Source organism: Oncorhynchus clarkii, chromosome 7, assembly GCF_045791955.1.
Source record: "Oncorhynchus clarkii lewisi isolate Uvic-CL-2024 chromosome 7, UVic_Ocla_1.0, whole genome shotgun sequence".
Taxonomy (NCBI): Eukaryota; Metazoa; Chordata; class Actinopteri; order Salmoniformes; family Salmonidae; genus Oncorhynchus; species Oncorhynchus clarkii.
In genome coordinates, this window is record NC_092153.1 from 79,413,734 (window position 1) to 79,440,155 (window position 26,422).

Sequence of the window (26,422 nt, forward strand, 5' to 3'; positions counted from 1 at the left end):
GTTTCCCATGCCAATAATCCAGTAGAGAGAGGCTCTGACTAAACTCTCTGTGCCATCTCTCTGACTAAACTCCCTGTTCCATCTCTCTGACTAAACTCCCTGTTCCATCTCTCTGACTAAACTCTCTGTTCCATCTCTCTGACTAAACTCTCTGTACCATCTCTCTGACTAAACTCCCTGTTCCATCTCTCTGACTAAACTCTCTGTTCCATCTCTCTGACTAAACTCTCTGTACCATCTATCTGACTAAACTCCCTGTTCCATCTCTCTGTCTAAACTCTCTGTACCATCTCTCTGACTAAACTCCCTGTACCATCTCTCTGACTAAACTCCCTGTTCCATCTCTGACTAAACTCCCTGTTCCATCTCTCTGACTAAACTCCCTGTACCATCTCTCTGACTAAACTCCCTGTTCCATCTCTCTGACTAAACTCTCTGTTCCATCTCTCTGACTAAACTTCCTGTTCCATCTCTCTGACTAAACTCTCTGTTCCATCTCTCTGACTAAACTCACTGTACCATCTCTCTGACTAAACTCTCTGTTCCATCTCTGACTAAACTCCCTGTTCCATCTCTGACTAAACACTCTGTTCCATCTCTCTGACTAAACTCTGACTAAACTCTCTGTTCCATCTCTCTGACTAAACTCCCTGTTCCATCTCAATTCAATTCAATTCAATTCAAGGGCTTTATTGGCATGGGAAACATGTGTTAACATTGCCAAAGCAAGTGAGGTAGACAACATACAAAGTGAATATATAAAGTGAAAAACAACAAAAATTAACAGTAAACATTACACATACAGAGGTTTCAAAACAGTAAAGACATTACAAATGTCATATTATATATATATATACAGTGTTTTAACAATGTACAAATGGTTAAAGGACACAAGATAAAATAAATAAGCATAAATATGGGTTGTATTTACAATGGTGTGTGTTCTTCACTGGTTGCCCTTTTCTCGTGGCAACAGGTCACAAATCTTGCTGCTGTGATGGCATCTCTCTGACTAAACTCTCTGTTCCATCTCTCTGACTAAACTCCCTGTTCCATCTCTGACTAAACTCTCTGTTCCATCTCTCTGACTAAACTCGGACTAAACTCTCTGTTCCATCTCTCTGACTAAACTCTGACTAAACTCTCTGATCCATCTCTCGGACTAAACTCTCTGTTCCATCTCTCTGACTAAACTCTCTGTTCCATCTCTCTGACTAAACTCTGACTAAACTCCCTGTTCCATCTCTCTGACTAAACTCTGACTAAACTCTCTGTTCCATCTCTCTGACTAAACTCTGACTAAACTCTCTGTTCCATCTCTCTGACTAAACTCTGACTAAACTCTCTGTTCCATCTCTCTGACTAAACTCTCTGTTCCATCTCTCTGACTAAACTCTCTGTTCCATCTCTCTGACTAAGCTCTCTGTTACAGTAGAGGAGGCTAATGCTATTGTGGATGTGACATCATTCTCTGCACCGATCCACATATCAAATCAAATCAAATTTTATTATTATACACTGTCTGTGTGGGTGAACCATTTCAGTGTGTCCGTGATGTGTACGCCGAGGATCTTGATTCTTTCTACCTTCTCCACTGGGGTCCCGACTATGTGGATAGGGGGGTGCTCCCTCTGCTGTTTCCTGAAGTCCACGATCAGCTCCTTAGTTTTGTTGACGTTGGGTGTGAGGTTATTTTCCTGACACCACACTCCAAGGACCCTCACCTCCTCCCTGTAGGCCGTCTCGTCATTGTTGGTAATCAGGCCTACTACTGTTGTGTCATCTGCAAAGTTGGAGGCGTGCGTGGCCACGCAGTCATGGGTGAACATGGAGTACAGGAGGGGGCTGAGCACGGGCCCCAGTTTTGAGGATCAGTAAAGTGGAGGTGTTGTTTCCTACCTTCACCACCCGGGGACGGCCCGTCAGGAAGTCCAGGACCCAGTTGCACCGGGCGGGGTTCAGACCCAGGACCTTAAGCTTAATGATGAGCTTGGAGGGCACTATGGTGTTGAATGCTGAGCTGTAGTCAATGAACAGCATTCTCACATAGGTGATCCTCTTGTCCAGATGGGATAGGGCAGTGTGCAGTGCGATGGCGATTGCATCGTCTGTGGATCTGTTGGAGCAGTAAGCAAATTGGAGTGGGTCTAGGGTGGCAGGTAAGGTAGAGGTGATATGATCCTTGACTAGTCTCTCAAAGCACTTCATGATGACAGAAGTGAGTGCTATGGGGCAATAATCATTTAGTTCAGTTACCTTTGCTTTCTTGGGCACAGGAACTATGGTGGCCATAGGGAGAGATTGAATATGTGCATAAACACTCCAGCCAGCTGGTCTGCGCATGCTCTGAGGACGCGAGCTTAAACACTCTTAAATGTCTTACTCACGTTGGCCACGGAGAAAGAGAGCCCACATTCCTTGGTAGCGGGCTGCGTCGGTGGCACTATGTTGTCCTCAAAGCGAAGGTGTTTAGCTTGTCCGGAAGCAAGGTGTCCGTGTCCGTGACGTGGCTGGTTTTCCACTTTGTAATCCGTGATTGTCTGGAGACCCTGTCACGTACGTCTCGTGTCTGATTGTCTGGAGACCCTGTCACATACGTCTCGTGTCTGATTGTCTGGAGACCCTGTCACATACGTCTCGTGTCTGATTGTCTGGAGACCCTGTCACATACGTCTCGTGTCTGATTGTCTGGAGACTCTGTCACATACCTCTCGTGTCTGAGCGACTCCACTTTGTCTCTATACTGACGTTTAGCCTGTTTGATTGCCTTACGGAGGGAATATCTATACTGTTTGTATTCTAACATATTCCCAGTCACCATGCTTTCAGTTTGGCACGAGTGCTTTTAATAGAGTAGGTACAACATATCCTATACATTTCCTGATAAACTCAGTTACCGTATCAGTGTATTCGTTAATGTTATTCTCGAAGGCTACCCGGGACATATCCCAGTCCGCGTGATCAAAACAATCTTGAAGCGTGGATTCCGATTGGTCAGACTAGCATTGAATAGTCCTCAGCACGGGTACTTCCTGTTTGACTTTCTGCCTATAGGAAGGGAGGGGCAAAATGGAGTCGTGGTCAGATTTGCCGAATGGAGGGCTGGAGGGCTGGGAGGGCATCCCGGAAGTTGGAGTAGCAGTAGTCAAGTGTTTTAGCAGCGCGAGAACTACAGTCAATGTGTTGATAGAACTTCTATAGTGTTTTCCCCAAATAGTTCTTTGAGGGCCGTCATGGTATCGGCTTGAGGGGGAATACACACAGCTGAGACTATAACCGAAGAGAATTGTCTTGGGAGGTAATACGGTCGGCATATCCCCGCCCTTCTTCTTCCCGGAGAGATATTTATTCCTGACTGCGCGATCAAATGAGAACCCAACTGGCTGTATGATCTCAGACGGTATATCCCAGAAAATAGAACACAGCATGAGTAGAATAGAACTATATCGAATCTCTATGGTTCTCTGTGGGTCTCCTAGGAGCCGTTGTTCCGTCTGCAGAGCCATGCTGTGGAGTCTGGACGGGGGAAATGTCCCTTTAGTCCACGGGAACCCTTCACCGCCAGGCTCACCGGTAAGTCATATACATGTCCACATACGAAACCCTTGCAGTGACATACAGAACGTTGACAGGGACACGTGCTATATTTTCAGTATTTGAAGAGAATGACCAGGCTCACCGGTAAGTAATATATCCAGCTAATATGGAAAATATTGACATTAAGGAGACTATTTCCTCCACAATGACTTACAGAACTGTTAACGTTGACTGACACACAATATTCAATATGTGACCGATGCGGTAATCAAACCCACCCTTCCAGCCTCCAGAAATGGTGTGACCAGGAAGGGAGTTAGAGGAGAGAACCACATGATTTAGTTCTCACATAGTTTGAAGTGCACGTAAATCCCGCCAGACCCCAGTACATAAAACATATGGTTCATAATTAGGGGCAACAGAGTTAGTTGCTACCACTGGGAATGAGGTCCTGCTCTGTGCGTTTTAGGAGTTCTATGGTACCTCTCTATGTGATTGAATATCCATAAGTATTAGCTGAATTCCATATTCACACAGGCTATATATATTATATAAACAATATACTGTCCAATAAATATGACAGACATATTTCAGAATAATACATTTTGAAATACATTATCTTTTCCAAAAGGGTATAGCTGTAAATATATATAGTTTCAAAAACAATGAAACCGACCCAAATTACTCTTAGCCTTGTAAACCAGCCAGATTGATGTGTTCAACTAAACTGACTCTACCTTGATGAGGGTCTTATGAAGATGGATATGTATGTATGTATGTATGTATGTACAGTATGTATGTATGTATATCTGTATGTATGTATGTATGTACAGTATGTATGTACTGCATGTATGTATGTATGTATGTATGTATGTATGTATGTATGTATGTATGTATGTATGTATGTATGTATATCTGTATGTATGTATGTATGTATGTATGTATGTACATTATGTATGTATATCTGTATGTATGTATGTATGTATGTATGTATTTATGTATGTATGTATGTATGTATGTATGTATGTATGTATGTATGTATGTATTATGTATGTATGTACAGTATGTATGTATGTATGTATGTATGTATGTACAGTATGTATGTATATCTGTATGTATTTATGTATGTATGTATGTATGTATGTACAGTATGTATGTATATCTGTATGTATGTATGTATATCTGTATGTATGTATGTATGTATGTATGTACAGTATGTATGTATATATGTATGTATATATGTATGTATGTATGTATGTATGTATGTATGTATGTATGTATGTATGTATGTACAGTATGTATGTATGTATGTATGTACAGTATGTATGTATGTATGTATGTATGTTTTCTTAAGCCAAACTCCATCCCAATCTCACCCCTAGATGGAGATTTGTATGCAGGGACATCGGTGGATTTTATGGGTACCAACGCAGCTATATTCCGTACCTCTGTGCACAGCAGCAACCAGCACTATATACGCACTGAGGCCTACCAGGACCACTGGCTCAATGGTGAGATGCAGAGGACAGAAGAGAAAGAAAACAAAAATGTCTCTATGGCAGTTGTCAAAAGATTTCCTAATTATACGTACTCAGCTAGGTCATAGGCACAAGCCTCAACCGTTATCCTTAACTCAGCCAATTCGGGATTCTTGCCAATCTTGTCGTCATTTTGAGGAGGCAAATCACTCCAAGTCATTATTTGACATTTAGGTCTAAGACAAACGTCCAATACTGAAGTGAGTTGATGAGTCCTCATCGTGATATCTTTTGTTTGTCCCATGCAGGGCCTTAGTTTGTGGGTTTATTTTCCATTCCAGACACTCATCATGTTCTAGACTGTTCTAAAGGGTTCCTACCGATGTAGGATCTTAATTTTAGCCAATTTGTTACAGCAGGAATATAATCCTGCAGCAACAGAAAATGTGAGTTATGTGGATTAGAATGAATGGACTTTTTTCGTAAGGGGAAGTCTGAAATGTCAAAGTGGAAATCACAAACTTTAGAATCCTTTTTAAACCTCAAATACACTACAAGTTTAAAAAGGAAAGTTATCCTGCAACAGGGGTGATCAAATTAAGATCCTACATCTGTATACTGTATTATCCTCCTCACCATGATATAATTTCCTCCCCATGCAGAGCCAGAGTTTGTGGGTTCCTTCTCCATTCCAGACACACAAAGTGTGGACGATGACAAGGTTTACTTCTTCTTAAAGGAGACAGCTGTAGAGTCCAGCCAGTGGGACAAGAGGGTTTACAGTAGAGTGGCACGCATCTGCAAGGTAAATAGGAATTCGCTACAATATTTTCACGAAGGCCTTGACAGCAGATCCTACAGTAACAGCAGATCCTACAGTAACAGCAGATCCTACAGTAACATCAGATCCTACAGTAACAGCAGATCCTACAGTAACAGATCCTACAGTAACATCAGATCCTACAGTAACAGCAGATCCTACAGTAACAGCAGATCCTACAGTAACAGCAGATCCTACAGTAAGAGCAGATCCTACAGTAACAGATCCTACAGTAACATCAGATCCTACAGTAACATCAGATCCTACAGTAACATCAGATCCTACAGTAACATCAGATCCTACAGTAACAGCAGATCCTACAGTAACAGATCCTACAGTAACATCAGATCCTACAGTAACATCAGATCCTACAGTAACAGCAGATCCTACAGTAACAGCAGATCCTACAGTAACATCAGATCCTACAGTAACATCAGATCGTACAGTAACATCAGATCCTACAGTAACATCAGATCCTACAGTAACAGCAGAGTCTACAGTAACAGCAGATCCTACAGTAACATCAGATCCTACAGTAACAGCAGATCCTACAGTAACATCAGAGCCTACAGTAACAGCAGATCTTACAGTAACAGCAGATCCTACAGTAACATCAGATCCTACAGTAACAGCAGAACCTACAGTAACAGCAGAGCCTACAGTAACATCAGATCCTACAGTAACATCAGATCCTATATTAACAGCAGATCCTACAGTAACAGCAGATCCTACAGTAACAGCAGATCCTACAGTAACAGCAGATCCCACAGTAACAGAAGATCCTACAGTAACAGCAGATCCTACAGTAACAGCAGATCCTACAGTAACAGCAGATCCTACAGTAACAGCAGAGCCTACAGTAACAGCAGATCCTACAGTAACAGATCCTACAGTAACAGCAGATCCTACAGTAACAGATCCTACAGTAACAACAGATCCTGCAGTAACAGGTCCTACAGTAACAACAGATCCTACAGTAACAGCAGATCCTACAGTAACAGATCATACAGTAACAGCAGATCCTACAGTAACAGCATATCCTACAGTAACAGCAGATACTACAGTAACAGCAGATACTACAGTAACAGCATCCTACAGTAACAGCATCCTACAGTAACAGATCCTACAGTAACAGCAGATCCTACAGTAACAGATCATACAGTAACAGCAGATCCTACAGTAACATCAGATCCTACAGTAACAGCAGATCCTACAGTAACAGCAGATCCTACAGTAACAGCATCCTACAGTGACCGATTTGAATGATATTAGTGAGACTAAAAGTACTGAGAGATATGTAGGTGTTGGTTTCATGTCCGATCTCCTCTGTGTGTCCCGTTAGAATGACGTCGGAGGGAAGAGGAGTCTGATTAATCGTTGGAGTACCTTCCTCAAGGCCCGTCTGGTGTGTTCTGTACCAGGACCTGGGGGACTGGACACACAGTTTGATGAGCTCGGTACTCTTTATCTACACTGCTGAAATGTTTTTAAAAAAATAGTTTTTTAATGAAGATTTACATTTGTATTATCATGACTTTGATAAGAGAAAATTATTGAATTGTTTGTTTAGTGGTTTGGTTTTCTGGCTTGTAACTTTTTAACTTTTGATTGCCAGTGTTTCGGGGTACAATGTACTGGTAAAATGCGTACAGGTCATTATGCTAGCATGATAAGGTATTAGTTTTGTTAATTGTCTCTGACTGTGGTTCCCCACTGTGATTCATTTCAGAGGATATCTTCATTCTGGAGACCAAAGACGACCAGAACCCTGTCATCTACGGAGTTTTCTCAACCTCCAGGTGAGTTTGGGCTTTAAACATTTTACAACAAATATTATTGTACGATTCATATGATTCATTTTATGACAATAACTGACAATGATTTCATGACTGGTTTTATTTTAAAGTGGAACTGACAGTGTTTTAATTAACTACTTTGCAGATATGATACAAACAAACAATCATAATCTCAGTAAAAAAAATATCAAATTCCTAGTTTATGCTACAAAACTAGCTTTATAAGAGTTTTTAAAAATAGGTTATATTCGACTCAGAGTTCCATGACGTACACTAAGGCGTTGTTGGCAGAATAGATGGATGTAGTTCAATGCATTATTTTTAAAATGATTTTTGATTTATTTCACCTTTATGTAACCAGGTAGGCCAGTTGAGAACAAGTTCTCATTTACAACTGCGACCTGGACCAAGATCAAGCAAAGCAGATGAATATATAATTCACCAATACATTTCTTGGTAGTCCAAAACATATTGCTGTCAGGTGGTAAATCACAGCTGGCCTGGTACATTGTTTGTCTCTCACTCTGTCTCCCAGCCAGGTGCAGGAGACTCCCTTCCTCCCTCTCTCTCTCTCTCTCTCTCTCTCTCTCTCTCTATCTTGTTCCATTCAGGAGGCACTGTTTATGTTTCAATGACTCAATATTTTTGAGCAAAAATTTACAAATGTAAATAAGGCAGGGAATGTCAATCAAACTAGCAAGGTGAACGATGACGAGTCAGTAATAATGTGGCTAATAGTATAGTGTACGTGTCAAACACAAGGCCCGCGGGCCGAATAGAACACACTAGCCAGTCAACAGCTGATGCATCTACTTTATCAAATTACAGCCTGATGTGCTCCCAACAGTGAATTCAACTTGCTTTAGTTTGTCCGGTTTGCTGCTTGCAGCAGAGGGAAAGTGTACAGACACATGCCACAGTCCTAGCTAGGTTACTAAAATGGTGCAGTCTGACTTCGGTTTTTTAACGCTTGAAAATTAATAACCAAAAAACTAAACCTGCAACGACACACCAGGCAAAGGAGGAACATGTAGGCCTATCACAGCAACATTAGAGAAGTAGCCTTGGCTGGCTCCTCAACTGCTACCGCACGGCAAGCACTACCAGAGCACCAAGTCTAGGACCAAAAGGCTCCTCAACTGCTACCGCACGGCAAGCGCTACCAGAGCACCAAGTCTAGGACCAAAAGGCTACCCAACAGCTACCGCACGGCAAGCGCTACCAAAGCACCAAGTCTAGGACCAAAAGGCTACCCAACAGCTACCGCACGGCAAGCGCTACCAGAGCACCAAGTCTAGGACCAAAAGGCTACCCAACAGCTACCGCACGGCAAGCGCTACCAGAGCACCAAGTCTAGGACCAAAAGGCTCCTCAACAGCTACCGCACGGCAAGCGCTACCAGAGCACCAAGTCTAGGACCAAAAGGGTCCTCAACTGCTACCGCAAGGCAAGCGCTACCAGAGCACCAAGTCTAGGACCAAAAGGGTCCTCAACTGCTACCGCACGGCAAGCGCAACAGAGCACCAAGTCTAGGACCAAAAGGCTCCTCAACAGCTTCTACCCCCAAGACATTAGACTACTCTCTTGTTGTACACTGCTGCTACCTGCTGTTTATTATTACTCTACCTTGATTTCAACAAGGAACGCAGACTGAGGCCAGGGTCTCTTTTACAGCTGGGCCCTGCATGTTACATGTTAACACGTACGGTTTAGGTACAATGATTAAGAAACAGTTACAAGCCATATAAAAATACAAATCCTCCACTAAATATTTCAAATGGGCGACAGGGGGACAAGAGTCTCAGGTTAAAGTTTAGTCTGCAGGCTTATTCCATAGGCAAGGAGAGTAACAGGAAAAGGCAGCCATACCCAACTCTGTGGAAACCACATGGGCCTCAAGTGTAATCCATGCTTGAGACATGGTTTTAGGAATTATAATTATAATGTTGATGAGTGATGATAAATAAGAAGGTTGTTTATTCAGAAGTGCTTTATAGACAAACACGAGAGAGCATGTTGTTCTCGTCTCACGGACAGCGAAGTCCATAGTTATTATCCATGCATAGTCACTTCACCCCCACCTACATGTACAGATTACCTCAACTAGCCTGTACCCCTGCACACTGACTCTGTACCGGTGCCCCCTGTATTTAGCCTCCACATTGACTATGTACCGGTGCCCCCTGTATATAGCCTCCACATTGACTCTGTACCGGTGCCCCATGTATATAGCCTCCACATTGACTCTGTACCGTAACACCCTGTATATAGCCTCCACATTGACTCTGTACCGTAACACCCTGTATATAGCCTCCACATTGACTCTGTACCGGTGCCCCCCTGTATATAGCCTCCACATTGACTCTGTACCGGTAACACCCTGTACATAGCCTCCACATTGACTCTGTACCGTAACACCCTGTATATAGCCTCCACATTGACTCTATACCGGTACCCCCTGTATATAGCCTCCACATTGACTCTGTACCGGTGCCCCCCCTGTATATAGCCTCCACATTGACTCTGTACCGTAACACCCTGTATATAGCCTCCACATTGACTCTGTACCGTAACACCCTGTATATAGCCTCCACATTGACTCTGTACCGGTGCCCCCTGTATATAGCCTCCACATTGACTCTGTACCGGTGCCCCCCTGTATATAGCCTCCACATTGACTCTGTACCGGTGCCCCCCTGTATATAGCCTCCACATTGACTCTGTACCGGTGCCCCCCTGTATATAGCCTCCACATTGACTCTGTACCGCAACACCCTGTATATAGCCTCCACATTGACTCTGTACCAGTACCCCCTGTACATAGCCTCCACATTGACTCTGTACCGGTGCCCCCCTGTATATAGCCTCCACATTGACTCTGTACCGGTGCCCCCCTGTTTATAGCCTCCACATTGACTCTGTACCGGTACTCCCTGTATATAGCCTCCACATTGACTCGGTACCAGTACCCCCTGTATATAGCCTCCACATTGACTCTGTACCAGTGCCCCCCTGTATATAGCCTCCACATTGACTCTGTACCGGTGCCCCCCTGTATATAGCCTCCACATTGACTCTGTACCGGTGCCCCCCTGTATATAGCCTCCACATTGACTCTGTACCGTAACACCCTGTATATAGCCTCCACATTGACTCTGTACCGGTGCCCCCCTGTATATAGCCTCCACATTGACTCTGTACCGGTGCCCCCTGTATATAGCCTCCACATTGACTCTGTACCGGTGCCCCCTGTATATAGCCTCCACATTGACTCTGTACCGGTGCCCCCTGTATATAGCCTCCACATTGACTCTGTACCGGTACCCCCTGTATATAGCCTCCACATTGACTCTGTACCGGTGCCCCCTGTATATAGCCTCCACATTGACTCTGTACCGGTGCCCCCCTGTATATAGCCTCCACATTGACTCTGTACCGGTGCCCCCTGTATATAGCCTCCACATTGACTCTGTACCGGTGCCCCCCTGTATTTAGCCTCCACATTGACTCTGTACCTGTGCCCCCCTGTATATAGCCTCCACATTGACTCTGTACCGGTGCCCCCTGTATATAGTCTCCACATTGACTCTGTACCGGTGCCCCCTGTATATAGCCTCCACATTGACTCTGTACCGGTACCCCCTGTATATAGCCTCCACATTGACTCTGTACCGGTGCCCCATGTATATAGCCTCCACATTGACTCTGTACCGGTGCCCCCTGTATATAGCCTCCAGATTGACTCTGTACCGGTGCCCCCCTGTATATAGCCTCCACATTGACTCTGTACCGGTGCCCCCCTGTATATAGCCTCCACATTGACTCTGTACCGGTGCCCCCCTGTATATAGCCTCCACATTGACTCTGTACCGGTACTCCCCTGTATATAGCCTCCACATTGACTCTGTACCGGTGCCCCCCTGTATATAGCCTCCACATTGACTCTGTACCGGTGCCCCCCTGTATATAGCCTCCACATTGACTCTGTACCGGTACTCCCCTGTATATAGCCTCCACATTGACTCTGTACCGGTGCCCCCTGTATATAGCCTCCACATTGACTCTGTACCGGTGCCCCCCTGTATATAGCCTCCACATTGACTCTGTACCGGTGCCCCCCTGTATATAGCCTCCACATTGACTCTGTACCGGTACTCCCCTGTATATAGCCTCCACATTGACTCTGTACCGGTACTCCCCTGTATATAGCCTCCACATTGACTCTGTACCGGTGCCCCCTGTATATAGCCTCCACATTGACTCTGTACCGGTGCCCCCCTGTATATAGCCTCCACATTGACTCTGTACCGGTGCCCCCTGTATATAGCCTCCACATTGACTCTGTACCGGTGCCCCCTGTATATAGCCTCCACATTGACTCTGTACCGGTACCCCTGTATATAGCCTCCACATTGACTCTGTACCGGTGCCCCCTGTATATAGCCTCCACATTGACTCTGTACCGGTGCCCCCCTGTATATAGCCTCGCTGTTGTTATTCTTATTGTTTTACTTTTTATTTTAGTCTACTTGCTAAATATTTTCTTAACTCTTCTTGAACTGCACTGTTAGTTAAGGGCTTGTAAGCATTTCACTACACTTGTTGTATTAGGCGCCTTCGACAAATAAATAATAATAAATAATACTGTAGTCAACCACACCAGTGACCCATACAGTAATACTATATTCAACCACACCAGTGATCCATACAGTAATTCTGTATTCAACCACACCAGTGACCCATACAGTAATACTGTATTCAACCACACCAGTGACCCATACAGTAATACTGTAGTCAACCACACCAGTGACCCATACAGTAATACTGTAGTCAACCACACCAGTGACCCATACAGTAATACTGTAGTCAACCACACCAGTGATCCATACAGTATTACTGTAGTCAACCACACCAGTGACCCATACAGTAATACTGTATTCAACCACACCAGTGATCCATACAGTAATACTGTATTCAACCACACCAGTGACCCATACAGTAATACTGTATTCAACCACACCAGTGACCCATACAGTAATACTGTAGTCAACCACACCAGTGATCCATACAGTAATTCTGTATTCAACCACACCAGTGACCCATACAGTAATACTGTATTCAACCACACCAGTGACCCATACAGTAATACTGTAGTCAACCACACCAGTGACCCATACAGTAATACTGTAGTCAACCACACCAGTGACCCATACAGTAATACTGTATTCAACCACACCAGTGACCCATACAGTAATACTGTATTCAACCACACCAGTGACCCATACAGTAATAATGTAGTCAACCACACCAGTGACCCATACAGTAATACTGTATTCAACCACACCAGTGACCCATACAGTAATACTGTATTCAACCACACCAGTGACCCATACAGTAATACTGTAGTCAACCACACCAGTGACCCATACAGTAATACTGTATTCAACCACACCAGTGACCCATACAGTAATACTGTAGTCAACCACACCAGTGATCCATACAGTAATACTGTAGTCAACCACACCAGTGACCCATACAGTAATACTGTAGTCAACCACACCAGTGATCCATACAGTAATACTGTAGTCAACCACACCAGTGACCCATACAGTAATACTGTAGTCAACCACACCAGTGACCCATACAGTAATACTGTAGTCAACCACACCAGTGATCCATACAGTAATACTGTATTCAACCACACCAGTGACCCATACAGTAATACTGTAGTCAACCACACCAGTGATCCATACAGTAATACTGTAGTCAACCACACCAGTGACCCATACAGTAATACTGTAGTCAACCACACCAGTGACCCATACAGTAATACTGTATTCAACCACACCAGTGACCCATACAGTAATACTGTATTCAACCACACCAGTGACCCATACAGTAATACTGTAGTCAACCACACCAGTGATCCATACAGTAATACTGTATTCAACCACACCAGTGACCCATACAGTAATACTGTATTCAACCACACCAGTGATCCATACAGTAATACTGTAGTCAACCACACCAGTGATCCATACAGTAATACTGTATTCAACCACACCAGTGACCCATACAGTAATACTGTATTCAACCACACCAGTGACCCATACAGTAATACTGTAGTCAACCACACCAGTGACCCATACAGTAATACTGTATTCAACCACACCAGTGATCCATACAGTAATACTGTAGTCAACCACACCAGTGATCCATACAGTAATACTGTATTCAACCACACCAGTGATCCATACAGTAATACTGTAGTCAACCACACCAGTGACCCATACAGTAATACTGTAGTCAACCACACCAGTGACCCATACAGTAATACTGTAGTCAACCACACCAGTGACCCATACAGTAATACTGTATTCAACCACACCAGTGATCCATACAGTAATTCTATAGTCAACCACACCAGTGACCCATACAGTAATACTGTAGTCAACCACACCAGTGATCCATACAGTAATACTGTAGTCAACCACACCAGTGATCCATACAGTAATACTGTAGTCAACCACACCAGTGACCCATACAGTAATACTGTATTCAACCACACCAGTGACCCATACAGTAATACTGTAGTCAACCACACCAGTGACCCATACAGTAATACTGTAGTCAACCACACCAGTGACCCATACAGTAATACTGTAGTCAACCACACCAGTGACCCATACAGTAATACTGTAGTCAACCACACCAGTGATCCATACAGTAATACTGTATTCAACCACACCAGTGACCCATACAGTAATACTGTAGTCAACCACACCAGTGATCCATACAGTAATACTGTATTCAACCACACCAGTGACCCATACAGTAATACTGTAGTCAACCACACCAGTGACCCATACAGTAATACTGTAGTCAACCACACCAGTGACCCATACAGTAATACTGTAGTCAACCACACCAGTGACCCATACAGTAATACTGTAGTCAACCACACCAGTGACCCATACAGTAATACTGTATTCAACCACACCAGTGATCCATACAGTAATACTGTATTCAACCACACCAGTGACCCATACAGTAATACTGTATTCAACCACACCAGTGATCCATACAGTAATACTATATTCAACCACACCAGTGACCCATACAGTAATACTATATTCAACCACACCAGTGACCCATGCCGTGCAACAACAAAAAAAGGCAGAACATGTTTTAAGTTGAAATGTTACAACAACCTATAGCTAACGTTTTTGTTATTTGGAATTATTAAATACCTGTTGATTAGGATCGCATTATATCTGCAAGCATAGCAGCAAAGGCTGGACAAATACTGTTTCTCTTCTTTTGTTTTAATATGTTAAAATACTATGTACTATTTACATTATTATTATTATTATTATTTACATTATAAAGAACCATATTTGGCCAGTTTTGGTCGCAGTTGCATGTTTTTTGTTGTTGTTGTAAAAACTAATAGGCTGTCTGGCCTGCAAATTCATTGTTGTTTTTCAATACAGCCCGTGTGCTGATTGTGTTTGACACCCCTGGGATGTCATGTCATTGGATAAGTGGGGGAGTGACTGAATATTTCCCCTCATATCGTTTATCAGGGGCTACACAGCTAGAGTTGCAGGTGTCACTTGGTTAGCTAGCAAGAAATGTGAAACGCTTTGCTAGCTATGCTAAACTTAAAACGACTGTTATCCACAGTTAGCATATCTATTAGTTGTCAATGAAATTATAAGGCGAGGCCAAGATGCAGATGGTTAGAGTCCAATATGTTTATTAACAATCCATTAGGGTAAGGCAAGAGAAGGGTGGTGGACAGGCAGAAGGTCTAAACCAGTTCAGAGTCCAGGAGGTACAGAGTGGCAGACAGGCTCGAGGTCAAGGCAGGCAGGCGGGTACAGAGTGGCAGATAGGCTCGAGGTCAAGGCAGACAGGTGGGTACAGAGTCCAGGAGGTACAGAGTGGCAGACAGGCTCGAGGTCAAGGCAGGCGGGTACAGAGTGGCAGACAGGCTCGAGGTCAAGGCAGGCAGAATGGTCAGTCAGGCGGGTACAAAGTCCAGAAAACAGGCAAGGGTCAAACCCGGAAGGACTAGCAAAAAGAGAATAGAATCATGAGTACAGGAAAACACGCTGGTTGACTTGAACATACAAGAAGAACTGGCACAGAGAGACAGGAAACACAGGGATACACTGTTACACTGTTACATAGAGACAGGAAACACAGGGATAAATACACTGGCACAAAGAGACAGGAAACACAGGGATAAATACACTGGCACAGAGAGACAGGAAACACAGGGATAAATACACTGGCACAGAGAGACAGGAAACACAGGGATAAATACACTGGTACAGAGAGACAGAAAACACAGGGATAAATACACTGGTACAGAGAGACAGGAAAACACAGGGATAAATACACTGGTACAGAGAGACAGGAAACACAGGGATAAATACACTGGCACAGAGAGACAGGAAACACAGGGATAAATACACTGGCACAGAGAGACAGGAAACACAGGGATAAATACACTGGCACAGAGAGACAGGAAACACAGGGATAAATACACTGGTACAGAGAGACAGGAAACACAGGGATAAATACACTGGCACAGAGAGACAGGAAACACAGGGATAAATACACTGGCACAGAGAGACAGGAAACACAGGGATAAATACACTGGCACAGAGAGACAGGAAACACAGGGATAAATACACTGGCACAGAGAGACAGGAAACACAGGGATAAATACACTGGCACAGAGAGACAGGAAACACAGGGATAAATACACAGAGACAGGAAACACAGGGATAAATACACTGGGGAAAACAAACGACACCTGGAGGGGGTGGAGACAATCACAAGGACAGGTGAAACAGATCAGGGTGTGACAGAAATGTATTTGGCAGGCAGGCAGGCACGTTCCCATTCAGTTATCAAAACATGGGTTGGGACAAGCACGCTTTGGCAGGCAAGCTACAGAAGGATGAGCAGGCTACTGGAAAAAGTTTGAGAGGGTTTATCTACTGTTCCCTCGTTAGATTTGAGCTCATCTCACTCTGGCTAACATTAGTTGTTGATCTTGTTGTTGTTGATGCGCTTAGGCAACTATGGGAGAGAGAGCCTAACTTTTCATGGTTGTTTGATCAATAGGATTGTAAAAGTTCCCAAATGTAAGAGGACTCCTGTGGTGTTTTACATATTTTCAGAAATCCATTCAGGTGTATTTTTGTGCATTTTGGTAAATGAGTTCTAGTGATCTAAAGTCGTGCTGTTGTTTACTTCCTGTAAACACGCGGTCCAGTTGAAACGGAACGATGGCAGGCCCGTGTTGCATATAGGCTGTAGTTCTGATTGGCTATGGCTCAACGGTCTGCATTCCATGCCGGCCCTGGAAAAGACAGATGTTTTTTACTAGGTTTCATTTACTGCGGTGTCTATCAATTAGGAAAATGACAAATGTTGTTGCTATAGAAATTTAACAAATGCCTTACTGTACGTAATTCCCAGACAGTACATGAATTTACAAAATGACCAAATCTAAGTGCTCGCTTGTCAGAAAATATAAAAAATATTCTTATTCTTCCTGGGTGTGTATATGAACAGATTTAAAAAATATTTAATGTTGCTTTAAACGCTGTCAGTTCCCCTTTTAAGAACTAGAGCAAGTACGCTTTCACTGTATTGCAGTCCTTTTATCTGTGAACAAATGAAAATGTACGATTCTCAGTGAGAATCTCCCTAAAAGACAACAGACCAAAAAATGTTAAAAGGATGTTCTCTAGTTCCTTAACAAAACAACCAGCCTGACACGTGCACTCTTCCATATCCCTGACACGTGCACGCTCCCGTCTCAGCGCTGCAGTGACCCCAGGGGTTATTGAGGGGTCAGGGGTGGAGAGGCCCGGCTGGGTGTGTTATTGTAACCCACCCGGATACATGTTAACACTCTCTTACCCTTTCCACCTTCCTCTCCCCTCCCTCTCTTTCTTTCCTTTTTCTATCTCCCCTCCTCTCCTCCCTCTCTCGCTCTCTCTCTCTCTCTCTCTCTCTCTGTCTCTTTCCTTTCCTATCTCCCCTTCTCTCTCTCTCTCTCTCTCTTTCCTTCCTTCCTTCCTCCCCTCTCCCCCCTCTCTCTCTCTGTCTCTTTCCTTTCCTATCTCCCCTCCTCTCCCCCCCTCTCTGTCTCTTTCTTACTGTGTTTTTTTCCATCTCCTCTCCTCTCCTCTTCTCAGCATTGTAACCCCCCTCTCTGTCTCTTCTCTCCCCTAGTTCTGTCTTCAGAGGGTCAGCAGTGTGTGTCTACTCCATGGCCTCTATCAGGGCAGCCTTCAACGGTCCGTTCGCCCACAAGGAAGGGCCCGACTACCGCTGGGTGGAGTACAAGGGGAGGATCCCATATCCACGACCTGGCACTGTGAGTTTCTCAGCAGGGATGGAAGTGACAGACAGACGGATGGACAAACAGACAGACAGGGAAGCAAGCAGAAAGAGAGACAGGCAGGCACACAGATTGACAAATCATAAAAATAAAAAAAACATTAGATGTGCTTGATTGAGCCTTTTACAACGGAACCAATCGAAAAGTCCCAAAAGTGTAAACCCCGCCCCCCCTGGCACTCCAGGCGAGCTTAAGGAAACTCTCAAAATATTTGAAAGGTTTCAAAAAGTATTTGAATCCCGATCTGGTGGCAGACAGACAGGCATACAAGCAGGCAGACAGACAGGCATACAAGCAGGCAGACAGACAGGCATACAAGCAGGCAGACAGACAGGCATACAAGCAGGCAGACAGACAGGCATACAAGCAGGCAGACAGACAGGCATACAAGCAGGCAGACAGACAGGCATACAAGCAGGCAGACAGACAGGCATACAAGCAGGCAGACAGACAGGCATACAAGCAGGCACACAGACAGGCATACAAGCAGGCAGACAGACAGGCATACAAGCAGGCGGACAGACAGGCATACAAGCAGGCGGACAGACAGGCATACAAGCAGGCGGACAGACAGGCATACAAGCAGGCAGACAGACAGGCAACACGTGTGTTGATTTAAACAAGTTGATAAAGTTGTTGGACGCTAACCACTGGCTGGTTGATTATAACAAGCTGATAAAGCTGTTGGAATCTAACCACTGGCTGGTTGATTATAACAAGCTGATAAAACTGTTGGAATCTGACCGCTGGCTGGTTGATTTAACACCTCGGCTATGCATTCCCCTGGGAAGTGGTAACTTGTCAGCCAGAGGCTTCAGGGGAATGTTTAATGTGTTTTAGTGCTCTGTCGGAAGTGGCTTGATCTCACTGTTATTCTAGTCCCCCTGTTAGGGAACACCACAGGCAGTGGAGCGGCTCCTTGGATGTGCTTGATTACCCCGCACACACGCGCACACACACACACACACACACACACACACACACAGTTCCTTGAAAGTGGTTGATTACTAGGGTCAGGGACGTCAGTGTTTTGGTTACGTGATTAAAATTCAAGTGAAACAGCTTCACATCATCATCCAGTGTAATTTTAACCCCTGAGTCACTGAACAGCACGCATAGAGAGAGTAATGGCAGCCACATTGCAAAGGAAATAATAGGAGTTTAAATGAGAGTCTGTTGCCAGTTTAAACACCACATGATGCTCATGCTTGTCATATCAGTGATTTTGTTTTGCCAGGATGGTAGGAGGAAATGACATCCACTCTGACAATTGAAGATTAAATGACCTTCCTTAGGTTATATAAGTAGCTGTGCTTTGCTTGAGTGTTACTGTTTGCCGTCTCTTTTGCGATCAAAGTGCTGTTGATTTGAATAATAAAACATGAAACATAACCAGTCATCCAACTAGAACAACAATAAAAACTATAACTCTGTGATCTGTGGTCACTGTGACCTCAAGTAATACTCCTTGAATTCTCCTTGAATAATCCTTTAATACTCCTTGAATTCTCCTTGAATAATCCTTGAATTCTCCTTGAATAATCCTTGAATTCTCCTTGAGTAATCCTTGAATTCTCCTTGAATAATCCTTGAATAATCATTGAATTCTCCTTGAATTCTCCTTGAATTCTCCTTGAATAATCCTTGAATTCTCCTTGAATTCTCCTTGAATAATCCTTGAATTCTCCTTGAATAATCCTTGAATAATCCTTGAATTCTCCTTGAATTCTCCTTGACATCTCCTTGAATAATCCTTGAATTCTCCTTGAATTCTCCTTGACATCTCCTTGAATAATCCTTGACATCTCCTTGAATTCTCCTTGACATCTCCTTGAATAATCCTTGACATCTCCTTGAATAATCTTTATTTTCTTTTATTTCACCTTTATTTAACCAGGTAGGCTTGTTGAGAACAAGTTCTCATTCGCAACTGCGACCTGGACCAAGATAAAGCAAAGTAGTTTGACACAACAACACAGAGTTACACATGGAATAAACAAACATACAATCAATAATCTATATACAGCATGTGCCAATGAGGTAAAATAAGAGAGGTAAGGCAATAAATAGTCCATGGTGGCGAAGTAATTACAATTAAACACTGGAATTGTAGGATGTGCAGAAGATGAATGTGCAAGTAGAGATACTGGGGTCCAAAGGAGCAAGATAAATAAATATATACTGTATGGGGATGGAGTAGTTAGATGGGCTATCTACAGGTGCAATGATCTGTGAGCTGCTCTGACAGCTGGTGCTTGAAGTTAGTGAGGGAGAGTTTCCAGCTTCAGCGATTTTTGCAGTTTGTTCCATTGGCAGCAGAGAACTGGAAAAAAGTCAGCCAAAGGAGGAATTGGATTTGGGGGTGACCAGTGAAATATATCTGCTGGAGCGCGTGCTGCGGGTGGGTGCTGCTATGGTGACCAGTGAACTGAGATAAGGCGGGGCTATACCTAGCAGAGACTTGGCAGTAGACTCTGCAGTAAATTGCTAATTCCCCTCCCTTTGGCAACTCTATCTTGTCTGAAAATGTTATAGTTAGGGATGGAAATTTCAGGGTTTTTGGTGATCTTCCTAAGCCAGGATTCAGACATGGCTAGGACATCTGGGTTGGCATAGTGTGCTAAGGCAGTGAATAAAACAAACTTGGGGAGGAGGCTTCTAATGTTAACACGCATGAAACCAAGGCTTTGACGGTTACAGAAGTCAACAAATGAGAGCGACTGTGGAATGGGAGTGGAGCTAGGCACTACTGGGCCTGGATTAACCTCTATGTCACCAGAGCAACAGAGGAGGAGTAGGATAAGGGTATGGCTAAAGGCTATAACAACTGGTCGTCTAGTACATTCGGAACAGAGCGTAAAAAAAGCAGGTTTCTGCGTGATGGAATAGATTCAAAGCATAATGTACAGACAAAGGTATGGTAGGACGTGAATACAGTGGAGGTAAACCTAGGCATAGAGTGATGACGAGAGAGATATTGTCTCTAGAAACATAATTTAAACCAGGTGATGTGTGGGAGGTGGAAGCTAAGGGGTTAGCTAAGGCATATTGAGCAGGGCTAGAGGATCTACAGTGAGATAAGACAATAATCACTAACCAGAACAGCAATGGACAAGGCATATTGACATTAGGGAGAGGCATGCGTAGCCGAGTGATCATAGAGGTCCAGTAAGTAGATTAGCTGGCTAGAGACATGGCGATTCATTCAGCTAGTGGGCCGGGGCTAGCAAGTTAGCAGAAGGGCCTTAGAGGTACCTCGCGACAGAAGAAGTCTGTTGTAGCCTCCTCGTGCAGAGCCTCCTCGTGCAGAGCCTCCTCGTGCAGAGCCTCCTCGTGCAGAGCCTCCTCGTGCGGAGCCTCCTCGTGCAGAGCCTCCTCGTGCAGAGCCTCCTCGTGCAGAGCCTCCTCGTGCAGAGCCTCCTCGTGCGGAGCCTCCTCGTGCGGAGCCTCCTCGTGCGGAGCCTCCTCGTGCGGAGCCTCCTCGTGCAGAGCCTCCTCGTGCGGTTCCTTCGGCAGACCAGCCGTGATGGATTTTGTAGGGTTCCGTGTAGTAAAGGTGCCCGGTCCAATTGGCAAAATAGGTATAGTGGCCCAAGAAATTGGCCGATGGATCTATTCAGCTAACAGTCCGATATGCTCTAGACAGCTGGTGGGCCGCTGATAGCAGGCTAGCAGTTGGGCATTCATCCTTGAATACTCCTTGAATACTCCTTGAATACTCCTTAATACTCCTTGAATACTCCTTTGTCATTTTCCTTCCCCAGTGTCCCAGCGAAACGTATGACCCCCTCCACAAGTCTACTCGTGACTTCCCTGATGATGTAGTGAGCTTCATGAGGGGTCACCAGCTGATGTGGGAACCCATCCTTCCAATCACCCGCCGGCCTGTCTTCACCCGCGTCAATGTGCCCTACACCCTACGAAGGGTAGTAGTGGACAGGGTGGATGCTGAGGATGGGCAGTATGACGTCCTACACCTGGGCACAGGTAAGAGAGTGTGTGAATGTGCTACACCCTACGAAGGGTACAGGTAGACAGTGTGGCTGGGGTGTAGTGTAGGAATGAACAGTGTTCCCAACACCCTACGAAGGGTACAGGGAGACAGTGTGGCTGGGGTGTAGTGTAGGAATGAACAGTGTTCCCAACACCCTACGAAGGGTACAGGGAGAAGGTGGGGCTGGGGTGTAGTGTAGTAGTGAACAGTGTTCCCAACACCCTACGAAGGGTACACCCGTGTCCCTCTCTACCAACAGTAGAGAGGGGGACTGATACCAACAGTAGAGAGGACTGATACCAACAGTAGAGAGGGGACTGATACCAACAGTAGAGAGGGGACTGATACCAACAGTAGAGAGGGGACTGATACCAACAGTAGAGAGGGGACTGATACCAACAGTAGAGAGGGGACTGATACCAACAGTAGAGAGGGGTCTGATACCAACAGTAGAGAGGGGTCTGATACCAACAGTAGAGAGGGGTCTGATACCAACAGTAGAGAGGGGTCTGATACCAACAGTAGAGAGGGGTCTGATACCAACAGTAGAGAGGGGTCTGATACCAACAGTAGAGAGGGGTCTGATACCAACAGTAGAGAGGGGTCTGATACCAACAGTAGAGAGGGGTCTGATACCAACAGTAGAGGGGTCTGATACCAACAGTAGAGAGGGGGACTGATACCAACAGTAGAGAGGGGGACTGATACCAACAGTAGAGAGGGGGACTGATACCAACAGTAGAGGGGTCTGATATCAACAGTAGAGAGGGGGACTGATACCAACAGGGGAGAGGGGGACTGATACCAACAGGAGAGAGGGGACTGATACCAACAGTAGAGAGGGGGTCTGATACCAACAGTAGAGAAAGGGGGACTGATACCAACAGTAGAGAGGGGGACTGATACCAACAGTAGAGAGGGGGACTGATACCAACAGTAGAGAGGGGGACTGATACCAACAGTAGAGAGGGGGACTGATACCAACAGTAGAGAGGGGGACTGATACCAACAGGGGAGAGGGGGACTGATACCAACAGGAGAGAGGGGACTGATACCAACAGTAGAGAGGGGGTCTGATACCAACAGTAGAGAGGGGGACTGATACCAACAGTAGAGAGGGGGACTGATACCAACAGTAGAGATGAATTTTCGGGACAAATCGTCAGATGACAACCCATCTAATTTTTCTTAACTCTTTTTCTTGATCTGCATTGTTGGTTAGAGGCTTGTAAGTAAGACATTCACTGTAAGGTCTACTACACCGGTTTGTAAGTAAGACATTCACTGTAAGGTCTACTACACCGGTTTGTAAGTAAGACATTCACTGTAAGGTCTACTACACCGGTTTGTAAGTAAGACATTCACTGTAAGGTCTACTACACCGGTTTGTAAGTAAGACATTCACTGTAAGGTCTACTACACCGGTTTGTAAGTAAGACATTCACTGTAAGGTCTACTACACCGGTTTGTAAGTAAGACATTCACTGTAAGGTCTACTACACCGGTTTGTAAGTAAGACATTCACTGAAAGGTCTACTACACCGGTTTGTAAGTAAGACATTCACTGTAAGGTCTACTACACCGGTTTGTAAGTAAGACATTCACTGAAAGGTCTACTACACCGGTTTTATTCAACACATGTGACAAATGCAATTTGCTTTGATCCCGTATGGGATTATTTGATACAAAAACAAACATTACAATAATTCACTGTGGTAATTCAGTGATCATTCTTCTTCTGGTGTTCTCTGCATTTGCTCATCGCAAAAATAGTGAAATCAATACATAATTATAAATAAGCTTATCGAAACAATAATTACATCCCTAGAGCAGTAAAATAATACACATACAGTAGCAGTCAAAAGTTTGGACACACCTACTCATTTAAGGGTTTTTCATTATTTTTAACTTTTTTCTACATTGTAGAATAACAGCAAAGACATCAAAACTATGAAATGACACATGGAATCATGTAGTAACAAAAAAAAGCAACAAATAACAAATAAATAAGTAACAAATAAATATATTTTATATTTGAGATTATTCAAATAGCCACCCTTTGCCTTGATGAAAGCTTTGCACATTCTTGGGATTCTCTCAACCAGCTTCATGAGGTAGTCACCTGGAATGCATTTCAATTAAGAAGGTGTGCTTTCTTAAAAGTTAATTTGGACAATTTCTTTCCTTCTTAATGCGTTTGAGCCAATCAGTTGTGCTTTTACAAGGTAGGGGGGTAAACAGAAGATAGTCCTATTTGGTAAAAGACCAAGTCCATATTATGGCAAGAACAGCTCAAATAAGCAAAGAGAAATGACAGTCCATCATTACTTTAAGACATGAAGGTCAGTCAATACGGAACATTTCAAGAACTTTGAAAGTTCCTTCAACAGTCGCAAAAACCATCAAGCGCTGTGATGAAACTGGCTCTCATGAGGACCATCACAGGAAAGGAAGACCCAGAATTACCTCTGCTGCGGAGGATAAGTTCATTAGAGTTACCAGCCTCCGAGATTGCTGCCCAAATAAATGCTTCACAGAGTTTAAGTAACAGACACATCTCAACATCAACTGTTCAGAGGAGACTGCGTGAATCAGACCTTCATGGTTGAATTGCTGCAAAGAAACTAGAGCCACTACTAAAGACACCAATAAGAAGAAGAGACTTGCTTGGGCCAAGAAACATGAGTAATGGACATTAGACCAGTGGAAATTCGTCCATTGGTCTGGAGTTCAAGTTTGAGATTTTTGGTTCCAATCTCTGTGCCACAGTAAAACATGGAGGAAGAGGTGTTATGGTGTGGGGGTACTTTGTTGGTGACACTGTCTGTGATTAATTGTATGCTTCAGGGCATACTTAACCAGCATGGCTACCACAGCATTCTGCAGTGAAACGCCATCCATCTGGTTTGGGCAAAGTGGGATGATCATTTGTTTTTCAACAGGACAATGACCCCAAAACACACCTCCAGACTGTGTAAGGGCAGTTTGACCAGGAAGAAGACTAATGGACTGCTGCATCAGATGACCTGGCCTCCACCATCACCCAACCTCAAACCAATTGAGATGGTTGGGGTTGAGTCGGACCACAGAGTGAAGGAAAAGCAGCCAACAAGTGCTCAGCATATGTGGGAACTCCTTCAAGACTGTAGGAAAAGCATTCCAGGTGAAGCTGGTTGAGAGAATGCCTAGAGTGTGCAATGCTGTCATCGAGGCAAAGGTTGGCTATTGGAAGAATCTGAAATATAAAATATGTTTAGATTTGTTTAACCCTTTTTTGTTTACTACATGATTCCATGTGTGTTATTTCATAGTTTTGATGTCTTCACTATTATTCTACAATGTAGAAAATAGTAAAAATATAGAAAAACCCTTGAATGAGTAGGTGTGTCTAAACGTTTGACTGGTACTGTATATATATATACTTACATAACATATACAGTTAACATGTGTGTAGAGCGTGTGTGTGTAGAGTGTGTGTGTGCAGAGTGTGTGTGCAGAGTGTGTGTGCAGAGGGGTGTCTGTCTTAAAATGATTCACTTAGAATAGGGTAAAGTTCAAGACACACACACACACACACACACACACACACACAGAGGACTGGCAGTGTTGGTTCTTCACGATAATGTCAGGATGGTCCCAGGGCGGGGAGTCATTATCCTGGGGAAAGGGTTACCGTGGGAACTTTCCTGTGGCTCAACAACTAATCTACGTCTGAGACTGATGAACCAGGCCATGTTGGGCTCCAACGGCCCAGCTCACCTTAGAGTGATCACTGTTCCATAGCCCTGCACTCTGACATTCAATCCTCTCTGCTTGAACCCTGGTGGATCTCAGAGTCAAGACTCTGCTGTTGGTCAGCAATCATCAGATCAACAGGCTTCAGTTTTGAGTGTGTTCCATTGAGATTCTCAACATTAAAGCATAGTGAATCGTGTCCGTATTAAGAGTGTGGCTAATCAAGGCAAGCGAATGTCTGGTGAGATGAATGGATTCCCGTGATTTAGTAGCATTAGCATCTAGACACGGAGTCATTTATCAAGCTGAGGTGGATATCTGAGCTCTCTCTGTCTGAAGGCTCTCCTCGTAGTGGGAACGTTGCTATGACCTCTGGTCACCCATTGAGGTTAAATATTTTAAAGTCAGAAATCACACACTACCGTGTTATCCCTGTTAATGAGTTTAGTTTGGGCCGACACACTCAACTTAACTTAGCAAACATGTACACACATACACACGCACTAGACAATGCTACTAAGTAACGATCACACCACAGCATCAATGCATGAAGCACACAGTCAGGAGGAGTGGTTCGTCAGGCTGGGTGGTTAGTCAGGCTGGGTGGTTAGTCAGGCCGGGTGGTTGTTCAGG

The 26,422-nt window shown here is 44.2% G+C and overlaps 1 protein-coding gene across 2 annotated transcripts in view; it reads left to right on the plus strand.

The window, feature by feature from the left end:
- Positions 1-26,422, plus strand: part of LOC139413899 (semaphorin-3D-like) — a 145,182-nt gene that overhangs the window by 102,817 nt on the left and 15,943 nt on the right. For both annotated transcript variants that reach the window (XM_071161742.1, XM_071161743.1), the window contains exons 6-12: positions 3,480-3,573; positions 4,920-5,048; positions 5,678-5,820; positions 7,178-7,292; positions 7,565-7,634; positions 17,892-18,036; positions 21,825-22,047. In XM_071161742.1, the coding sequence (XP_071017843.1) occupies positions 3,480-3,573; positions 4,920-5,048; positions 5,678-5,820; positions 7,178-7,292; positions 7,565-7,634; positions 17,892-18,036; positions 21,825-22,047 (919 nt within the window). The remainder of the gene's footprint in view (positions 1-3,479; positions 3,574-4,919; positions 5,049-5,677; positions 5,821-7,177; positions 7,293-7,564; positions 7,635-17,891; positions 18,037-21,824; positions 22,048-26,422) is intronic.